This window comes from Xenopus laevis, chromosome 1S (assembly GCF_017654675.1).
Source record: "Xenopus laevis strain J_2021 chromosome 1S, Xenopus_laevis_v10.1, whole genome shotgun sequence".
Lineage (NCBI taxonomy): Eukaryota > Metazoa > Chordata > Amphibia > Anura > Pipidae > Xenopus > Xenopus laevis.
The window spans coordinates 88,712,131-88,723,337 of NC_054372.1; the positions used below are offsets into that span (position 1 = coordinate 88,712,131).

An 11,207-nucleotide genomic window follows, 5' to 3' on the forward strand; every position below is an offset into this window, starting at 1 on the left:
TGAAGCAGGGTTTTATATATGAGCTTTTATGCAATATATTTTTAAAGAGACCTACATTGTTTGAGGGGTATAGTTTTCCTTTAAGTAAAGTAAAGCAATTTGTCTTAGTTAAGCCACCTTTGTTCTTGTATATCTAGCAGAAATAATTATTCTCCAACAATCGATTTCCATTGTTGGGATAAGTTGGCAGTGTACTCACTTTTTCAACACTTTATGAATAGGACTTGTGCTAAACATACTTTTTGCCTACTGTTTTCAATATGAAATCTGTTCAGTGTGAGCACTAGTCATTGAACTAATATTGTGGTGTACTGCCACTTTAAGGTTTAAAATTTGGTACTAATTCTGTGTAGCATGGGTCTCTTTAATGCTTTTAATAAAGGGAAATAGTTTGCTACATTCAAATAATTAAACATAATGCACAGTTAAACCAAAATCCGACGTTCGATAGATGATTCCCAGACAGTGAAGGCCCCCTGAGAACAAGGCTAAAAAAGCCCTGCTTTATAAAAATCCTTGAGAGGAATTTGCACAAAGACCATTTAGCAGCGAAAATCTGTGCCTTTGTCATCTATGCCCCCAGTAGCTCCCCATCTTCTTTAAAGGAATTGTTCAGTGTAAAAATAAAAACTGAGTAAATAGGCTGTGCAAGATAAAAAATGTTAGCCAAAAATACTATAATATACTATATGCAAATATACTATATATAACACACACACATTTATGATATATAGATATAATAATGCACTTCAAATGCTCCACTGCTAGATGAATGTTGGTTGCTTCACTATTAAGTTCTGTTTAATGGCAAAAGGGTTTGTTGGGGATTGGAGTTTCATTGTAGGGGGAAAACAGGTGATCCTCCTGGTTTTATGGGGCAAAATAAGTTATGACACTCTCTTTCTGTCTTATCCCAGTGGAGGGTCATGACTCCAGTGAAGATGCTTGTTCCTGCATGGAGCTCATGATCTGGAAGATAAAGGAAGATGCTAAAGTGAAACGATGATTCTTGCACAACAACCATTATTTCATGACAGACTGAGTCCTCAGATGGAAGAACTAAACCCCTGCAGCAAGGACCAAATTCAGAAAATGGAGTGGCCTTTAAATTTGTTGGAGACGTTTTATTGTGGAGGCTACTTGTTAACCTAGTAATAAAAACGTTATTGTTCAAATGGTAAACTCAAAATGCTGGACCTGGATCTCTCGGCAACCCCATTTCCGGCAAAATCATATTTTTGTTAGGAAACTGACATTCAGCTGGTGCTGAATGACTTATTAAAGCAGTTGAAAAAAGTACTGAAAAAATAGTCTATTTCCTTAAGGCTTATAGCTTCAGGGCATTTTAATTTCTGCTACCCAGTGTGGAATACATTGCATTGATGCAAATGGGATGTTTTAGTGTGCTGCCCAGGAACGAATGATCCCTAACATTTTCCATTCAAATTTTTTTAAAAAAATTGATATTCAGGTAGTGGACATTTTGGTTGCCATAACCCTAAAATTTTCAAACAAATCAGTAATTGTTTGCTTATTTATTACCATATAGATTAAAAGTGGGGAAGTAAGCCACTTCCCCCTTTTCCTTTTTTTTTCTTTTGTTAAAAGCATTTTTTATGTTCAGTGTTTTCAAAGCAATATGTATAAAAAAAAATACCTAAGGTATTAAGCAGGCTATGAAACCTGGAAAATCATTTTTAAGTATGCAAAATATAGGAAGCTTTTGAAAGAGATGAGAACATACCAGGTAGAGCTAAACCACCTATATCTCTTTATTTTAAGTTGTATTTAATTTATAAACACTGTTTTTGTACTGTAAGGTCAGCGCATTTATACCATATCTAATGCGTTGCTGTTAAGATCAGTTGTAATTAAACTTTACATAATTATTCATTTTGTTTCCCTAGTCTTTGTTCTGTAGATCTAGCTTAACATTTCCCCTTCATTACAGCATCATTTCGGTCTCTATAGTCCAAAGTTAAATACTTCTTTTTATGCAAACTGTACTTTTAGTTTTTCTTTTTTTTTTCCTTTTACCATGCCCCTCTTAAACATGTTTACGTGATGTCTTGTGGCCATATAATAAATTCCAATGACATTTTGGATTGAATATATGATATTATGATCACTTAGTAATACTTATTTTTAAAAGTATTGAGTTAATTTAAGGTCAGTACTCTGATTCCAAAGGATCAGACGTATTTTTGACAGTTGTACCATCAGTATGTATATATTTTTAATTGATAAAAAGTCATCAAAGCCTTAATGATGCACAATTCTGCACCAAAATCAGATAAGTAAAAGGCCTCTCTGCACTAAGGTCTGGAATCAGCCATGTGTAAAGGTCACAGCCTGTGATGCCATGCTCCAAGTCCTGGCTGATAAGAACCATTCCATGTGGAGGGGTGAAAACCCACAGAGGGAGAACTAAATCACAGCAAGGCCCCTCACAGATGAAGTGGAGGTTACATTATGATCTATACTCAAACATATTTATCATCCCAGAATCCATACCTGTTGTACCAATGCTAAAAGAAACTGCTTATAGATTAAATGCCACATTAGCTTCCAAAAGAGTCCAAACATGACCAGGTTTGGCTCTTGGTTTATCAGATGGTTATATCTGGGCAGGGGCAGGTCACACAGTATTGATATTTGGTATATATGGACCCAGTATGAAGATATATAACCACTGCATATTATGTCATTTCTCTACAGTGTTCAAGTAAGGAATTATGGTTATTATATACTTGGTCCAGTTAATCACAGAAGGTCATAAAAAAACTCAATCTGTGTCCTGCTAGGCCATACTCCCTTGCATTTCTGAGGAGGGGTTTCCAGTTGATAAATAGTCTGACTAAACCTTGGATTTACTTTGGAGGACCAATTTCGATTGTATTTTTAATGTATGTGTCTTTTTGTGACATCTTTTTTCAATTTGCACTTTTATACCTTTATAATGGTAAATATAAAATTGATTAAGTTGGTCTTTGATGCTCTAAACCAGTGCTGTCCAACTTCTGTGGTACCGAGGGCAAAAATTTTACTGGCCTATGTGGTGGAGAGCCGATAATGGAAGTCAGTGTTGGCCACTCCCCTTTTTAAACCACACCCACTGTAAACCACACCCATATTACCACAAGAACTTTTAAGATCATATCCACATTAACGGTGGTAGCACACCAAAAAACCAAATGGTTGGTGCTCACTGCAAAAAAAAAAATCCCTCATCACTCATATGTGAAAAATTGAAGCCATGTTAAAACATACCCTTAAATCCATATGCCTCATTCTCCCCTGTGAATAATACAACAACCCCCCCAACACATGATTAAACACCTTAGGGGCCCTTAACAACAATTTCCAAATGCTAGCAAACCCCAAGAAACCCCTAACAGGCTTACACCCCACAGGTAACATAGGGCAAGCAGAGAATGGCGCACACACAAGCAGCACTGGGCAAGCAGAGAATGGCACAAACAAGCAGCACTGGGCAAGCAGAGAATGGCGCACACAAGCAGCACTGGGCAAGCAGAGAATGGCACACACAAGCAGCACTGGGCAAGCAGAGAATGGCACACACAAGCAGCACTGGGCAAGCAGAGAATGGCACACACAAGCAGCACTGGGCAAGCGGAGAATGGCACACACAAGCAGCACTGGGCAAGCAGAGAATGGCACACACAAGCAGCACTGGGCAAGCAGAGAATGGCACACACAAGCAGCACTGGGCAAGCAGAGAATGGCGCACACACAAGCAGCACGGGGCAAGCAGAGAATGGCACAAACAAGCAGCACTGGGCAAGCAGAGAATGGCACACACAAGCAGCACTGGGCAAGCAGAGAATGGCACACACAAGCAGCACTGGGCAAGCAGAGAATGGCACACACAAGCAGCACTGGGCAAGCGGAGAATGGCACACACAAGTAGCACTGGGCAAGCGGAGAATGGCACACACAAGCAGCACGGGGCAAGCAGAGAATGGCACACACAAGCAGCACTGAGCAAGCAGAGAATGGCACACGCAAGCAGAGCATGGCACACACAAGCAGCACTGGGCAAGCAGAGAATGGCACACGCAAGCAGCACTAGGCAAGCAGAGAATGGCAAACACAGGCAGCACTGGGCAAGCAGAGAATGGCACACAGGCAGCACTGGGCAAGTAGAGAATGGCACACGCAAACAGCACTGGGCAAGCAGAGAATGGCACACACAGGGAGGGAAGGCAGAACAGAGAAGGAGACATTCTAATATGTACTACATACAGTGACACAGTGTTGGTGTCCCATTAGCATTTTGAATAAAGTGTGAACAGGGGAACAATTTAAGGATTCCCTTGTTAAATTATACAACAAACCGAAACTATATGTTGAGAGAAGTGGGTGAACTACAGAGGTGTAGTGTTTGATGCAGTTACAAAACAAGGTTCCTTTTCTCTTCTTCTTTTCCTTATTATAACAGGGGAACAACGTCTGCAGTTTCAGTCTGGGTCTCAGGTGTGAACAGTACAAGGCTTTAGGATATAAACAATAGAGGCGTCACAAGTGTGAACAATACAGGGGATTAGTGTCTGAATTTGAGGTTTGCAGGGCCAGTTAATCTCTGTAGTGATACCTTTTAAATTTTACATATGGTAAACAGACACAGCATGTGGGGGACCACAGAAGGGAGTTTTAGCCCTCTGCATGCTGAATGGAAACACTAATCTGTGTTTATGCTGATTAACACTTTTATTACTTGCTGCCACCACTTTCATACTTTAGACTGGCATTGAAAGATGACAGGCTCTATAAGGGTTACGGTAACTGGAACACACTCTTCGTACCAGCAATCAAGATTTAGCAAAATCTAAATAAATCACATCTATTAAAACCCCCCTTATCCAACTTTATACCTACTGTTTCAGAACACTTAATTTTCTTCTACTTTAGAAGTACCAGTGCCAGTTGATTTTTGGAAGTAGTGTTCTGTTCTGTTTAGACATCCAGTCACTCCAGCCTTTATACATTACATTTTTGGCTAACAAATATATTCAAAACATTTTTTATTTTGCACAGCCTATCCATTAACCCAGTTTTTATATTTATACTGAACAATTCCTTTAACATGAGATGCTTCCTCCCATAGATAGAAAAAAACCATGCCCCTTCTATAACATTCAACCATACCCTATAAAACCCTCCTCCACTAAGAAGCCAGCAGTGTTTTTCCTATCTGCTTGTTAGTACTAGATCGCCCTGTTTATTTTAAGCATTATGTTTACCTGTCCTTGCAAGGGTGATCCAGAGCGGTGTTGTTGAACGTCTGTGGTACCAAGGGCCGAAATTTTTCTGCCCTACGTGGTGGAGGGCTGATAATTGAAGCTAGTGTTGACCACGCCCTTGTTAGCTTGTTAAGAACTTTTAAGACGGTGTCCACATTTATAAAGGAAGCACACCAAAAACACAAATGGTTGGTGCTCACTGCAGGGATACCACTCATCACAAAAGTCTTATTAAAACATACCCTTAAATACATATGCCACTCCTTATCCCTGTGGATAACAATGATACCCAGCATATGATTATTTAAACACCTTAGGGGCCCCTAATAACAATTTACAATTGCTAACAAAGCCCCCAGAAAAAACCCAACCAGCAGGCACAGTAGGGCACACATAGCACAAGGAAGGCAGAGAAGGGCACACACACGGATCACGGGGAAGACATAATACTGCAGGAGAAACAGGGAAACCTATCGGGAACACTCTTAAAGGAAACGTTCAGTGTGAAAATAAAAACTGGGTAAATAGACAGGCTGTGCAAAATAAAAAATGTTTCTAATATAGTTAGTTAGCCAAAAATGTAACATATAAAGGCTGGAGTGACTGGATGTCTAATAAAACAGCCAGAATCCGACTTCCTGCTTTTCAGCTCTATAACTCTGAGTTAGTCAGTGACTTGAAGGGGGGCCACATGGTACATTTCTGTTCAGTGAGTTTGTAATTGATCCTCAGCATTCAGCTCAGATTCAAAAGCAACAGATATGACCCATGTGGCCCCCATCTCAAGTCTCTGATTGGTTACTGCCTGGTAACCAGGGTAACCAGTCAATGTAAACCAAGAGAGCTGAAAAGCAGAAGTAGTGTTCTGACTGACTTGTTATATATCAAATCACTCCAACCTTTATACATTACATTTTTGGCTAACTAACTATATTAGAATTTTTTTTATTTTGCACAGCCTATCTATTTACCCAGTTTTTATTTTTATACTGAACAATTCATTTAAGACAAACCATTCATACTGGACTGGACAGCCAAGGGGTGTTTAAGGGAGTCAGCAGCAGGTGTGCAGGTGTGTGAGAGAAGGAGCTGCACAGGAGAGCTGGGCTGTTGGGTTGGAATGGCTGTATTTTCAGAGACCTGTGAGGCCTGTTAGCCAGGGGGATATTTTCCTGGTGTTTTCCCCACAGACCAAGCCTGGATAGTACCTTGGGGTACTGAAAACTTAAAAATGCTGAAGTAAGCTATATTGTTTATTGCTGGACTTTATGTTGCTGAATGAAGCTGTTTTCCTTCTGTTACATTTTGACTGCTGCTGGAAGCTCTTTGTGTTCAAAATAAACTGACTTTTTTTATTTTCACCTTGGAGTGGCCTGCATTTATGCTAACAATCCCGCTGTGATCCCCCAAACAGGAGCGATCCTGGCCCCTCCGCCGCCTGAGGCAGCAGCAGTTCCCTCCCCTGGGAAATTCACTCTTAAAGTACCAAGAGCAGCATTTTTGCTGCCCCTGGTACCTAGTGGGGCGCTGCCACCTGAGGCGACAGCCTCAACTCGCCTCATTAACAAAGCACCCCTGCCCCCAAACTTCACAAAAGTTTTATTGCACATTGTATACTATCTTTGAGAAAGGTCCCAAGAGGGACTGAAACGTTGGAAAACTGTGATGTGTGTAAAATAAAAAGATACTTGTTTCACTAAAGGAAGTGCTGACCCAGGAATGCTTTATTGCAAACTTTGATATATATATACTATATATATACAGTAAATGGTAAAGAGAACGGGGGAATTTGTGGAGAGCAGTGACATCTAGGAAGTGCTGAATGGAAAGGGAAAGTAATTATCTGCCCCGCCTCTATGCCCAGGGCTTCTACCTAAAATTGAACCCTTTGAAGTAGCATGTGAACTTAAATATTTGGGTAACATGTTAAAATAAATCTTTATTTTTTATAAAATTTAGACATGCTGACATTATGGACTGGGATTCATTGTATCATTCATGTTGAAGCTTTAAGTTGTGTCCAAGAGAAGCAAATTTGAAGTTAGTTTAATTAGTCGTTCTCTATATATTTGATGGTACTTAGTGATTATCAGAAGTTTCACCAACTTGATAGCTCTTGGTGCACAACTACATCATAAACCAGAGGCAACGTTTAGAATAAACTCACACTTCGTTAGGTCACATAAAACATGTTTTAGTGTCCTATGTGTGAACCCATGGGAGGTTATCAGAAGCATGTCAATTTTGTAGTTTTCCTCTCAACTGCACCTAACTTTCACTTATGTTCTTGACTTTGGTAACAATTAACGATTATAACTAGGGTTTTGTGTTTGTGTTTTTGTCGCTGGGAGAATTGTTATGCATTCACACACTTTGTCCTGATCAGATTATTTTGTTAGATTTTGTTTGTACTGGAATCAGTTATTTGAGTAAGCTTTAATTAATCTGCTATAAGATATATTGGATCTAACTATCAATGAATATCTGACTGCTGCAAGAAAACAGAATGAAGAGATGCTGAGAGAGGGATAGTGAAGGCACACTTGACTATTTCAGAAATTATGCCGAATATTTAATTGATTGTATTCAGAAAGTTTCTTATTTCAGTATATATAACGCTTATATTAAATTTAATAAGAGAACAGCCATTGCAGTGAATGTAGAGGTATCTTGTGAGTATTAAAGGCATACTGCCATGGAAAACATGTTTCTTTTCAAAATACATCAGTTAATAGTGCTGCTCCAGAAGACTTCTGCACTGATATACATTTTTCAAAAGAGAAAACTGATTTTTTTAATATTTAATTTTGAAATCTGACATGGGGCTAGACATATTGTCAATTTAGAAAAAATAAGAAAAAATGTACATATATTCCAATTTGAAACAATATATATGTTGTCTTGTAGAACAGCGCCTAAAGCAAACGGAGAGAGCAAAAAAACAGGGGCATAATATGGTGTAGTATTTTCACTCAATTAGAACACCCTGTGATAAAGAAGTGTGAGAAAAAAAATTTTTATTTTTTTTTTTTAAAAAGTGAAAAAAAAAAAAAATTTTTTAAAAGTGAAAAAATGTGAGATAAAAATAAGAAAAAATAGATAAAAAATAAAAATGGAGAGAGGTCCAGGTAAATAGGTAAAAAGGTAAAAATCAGAAAGGGATTGAATTGAGTGTTTCCCTTTAAAAAGATCTTCCTTTTTCACAATGTGTAGAGGCAAAGAAATGTAGTGCCTTTTAAATCCTTCACCGAAGTTTAGTAAAATTGCCTACTTACAAGACAGTGGCAGTTTTATCGCATGTAGTTTTGGTTTCTTGTGTTCTTCCCTCCTATCAGTCACCATTGGGCTCCCAAGTAAAAATATAGAGGGTACATAGTGCAATGACGTTTTATTAAAAGAAATTTAAAAACAATAAAAAGATTTACACTCACATTTGTTTGTAAGATTTTGTCACATATAAGCAAGTCCTTTTTTGGAGATATCACCAGTTGTACAAACAAATGTGAGTGTAAATCTTTTTATTGTTTTTAAATTTCTTTTAATAAAACGTCATTGCACTATGTACCCTCTATATTTTTACTTGGGAGCCCAATGGTGACTGATAGGAGGGAAGAACACAAGAAACCAAAACTACATGCGATAAAACTGCCACTGTCTTGTAAGTAGGCAATTTTACTAAACTTCGGTGAAGGATTTAAAAGGCACTACATTTCTTTGCCTCTACACATTGTGAAAAAGGAAGATCTTTTTAAAGGGAAAACACTCAATTCAATCCCTTTCTGATTTTTACCTTTTTACCTATTTACCTGGACCTCTCTCCATTTTTATTTTTATCTATTTTTTCTTATTTTTATCTCACATTTTTTCACTTTTAAAAAATTTTTTTTTTTTTTTCACTTTTTAAAAAAAAAAAAATTTTTTTTTCTCACACTTCTTTATCACAGGGTGTTCTAATTGAGTGAAAATACTACACCATATTATGCCCCTGTTTTTTTGCTCTCTCTGTTTGCTTTAGGCGCTGTTCTACAAGACAACATATATATTGTTTCAAATTGGAATATATGTATATTTTTTCTTATTTTTTCTGGAACTTTTTTACGCAGTTGAGAGACTGAAAGGGAACGGCAGGAGGGGGTTACTCTAGGGGATTAACTTTTTTCTTTTTTATTGTATATTGTTTTATATTGTCAATTTACCAGGTGCCACCAGTCATGTGACTTGTGCTCTGATAAACTGCAGTCACTCTTTACTGCTGCACTGCAAGTTGGAGTGATATCACCCCTCCCTTCTCCCACCCCCCTCAGCAGCCCATCAGCAGAACAATGGGAAGGTAACCAGATAACAGCTCCCTGCAGGGCCGGAACTAGGGGTAGGCAGAGTAGACACGTGCCTAGGGCGCAAAGATGGAGGGGCGCCAGGAACATCTTCTCTGCCTCTCCTACCCCTAGTCCGGTCCCCTCTCTGGCTGGCGTGTGCGAATGTTTGCGCATATGTGCGATGTCCATTTTGTGACGCCTCATTCTATCTTTTGCACATGCGTGCACACGGTTTTCCGCTCGTGCGCCACTGTGGGGCGCTCCAACCAGCCGAGCTGCCTAGGGCGTCTGGTAGATATAAGAACAGCACTTCATAGTAAAAATCAATGTCCCGCTGCGACACCTTTGGTTACATTGAGTAGGAGAAACAATAGCCTGTCTGAAAGCAATTCTATCCTGAACTGCTGGCTCTTTCTAAAAGCACATAACCAGGCAAAATGACCTGAGATGGCTGCCTACACACCAATATGACAATTAAAAAAATACACTTGTGTTAGGAATTAAATTTTACATGGTAGAGTGAATTATTTGCAGTGTAAACAGTGTAATTTAGAAATAAAAACTATACCATAAAAATCATGGCAGTATCCTTTAATAAGAGTAGAACTATGGGGAGAGGCTAGATACATTTTACAGCAACATAAAAAATTCTTTTGATCCTGATGCCATGAAATCAGTTTTTTTTTTCCTATGCAACTCTAACACACGATGCATCAAACCTTTTGCAAATGTTCAAATAATATTGTACCGTCATTGTGCTCTCTTTCGTTTAAATTGTGTGTTGGTACAGATGTTTGCCCATGACACTCTCAGATCTTTATGCATGGCCTGCAAAGATGAAGATATTTCTATGTACACTGCATGGAGTAAATGTTATCATCAGATATCAGTTATCTTACAGAACAGCGAAATGCTGCTAGAGACAGTTTATGAAGAAATAGAAACTGATTTACAGGTGACTTTTAATTTGTATGTACATTTGTTTCTGGAACAACTAGCTACTCCATATACATTCAGAATCTTAATTTCCTGAATGTTGCATTTTTTTTGGTTTTTTTACATATAATTTTTTAACAGAGCAGAGCAACTGATATGAGTGTTGTAAGTTGGTAATATGTTGAAAGACTCTAGTAATGGGCAAAGAGAGAGGTATACTGTATATGACTAATATACTGGTAGTATAAAGGTTAGATTAGAATCTGTCACTGTGTGTCAGTTGTTTTGGTCTGGTCTTTCATTCTTCAGTTACTCTGCCCTACTGTGATTGAAAACAAATTACAAGACATGGTCCTAGAAACCATAGGGGAAAACTCATTTTTAACATTTTATAAATATGTTTAAGCTTCCAAAGCAAATGTTTTATTTTATGAAGAGTTTATTTTCTGTGCATGTCTCTAGTGGCAAAACAAGAAAATGTATTCAAATATTGTTACATTTCTTCATTGGCAATTTCAAGGCCAAAACAGCCATTAGGCAAACTACATGATAATTTAGGGTGCAATAATGAGCAGAAGTTTGCAGCACATGACTTAATATTATGCTATTTCATTCCACCATAAAAATATACAGATATTGGAAATTCAAATATTCCATTTTTAATTCAAACTTCACATACATTTATATTGTC

The 11,207-nt window shown here is 38.1% G+C and overlaps 1 protein-coding gene across 2 annotated transcripts in view; it reads left to right on the forward strand.

Annotated features, from left to right (window-relative positions):
• rexo1.S (REX1, RNA exonuclease 1 homolog S homeolog) overlaps nucleotides 1-2,312 on the forward strand; it is a 39,658-nt gene extending 37,346 nt beyond the window's left edge. Inside the window, exon 13 of one of the 2 annotated variants that reach the window (XM_041579879.1) lies at nucleotides 2,299-2,312. Coding sequence is in view for 1 of the 2 variants with exons in the window: in XM_018243581.2 (XP_018099070.1) it covers nucleotides 918-1,006 (89 nt within the window). In the remaining variant the exon portion in view is untranslated. Of the gene's footprint in view, nucleotides 1-917; nucleotides 1,894-2,298 lie in introns of those variants that run through there. The other variant, XM_018243581.2, reaches the window with a different exon arrangement.
• The last annotated feature ends 8,895 nt before the right edge of the window (nucleotides 2,313-11,207 follow it).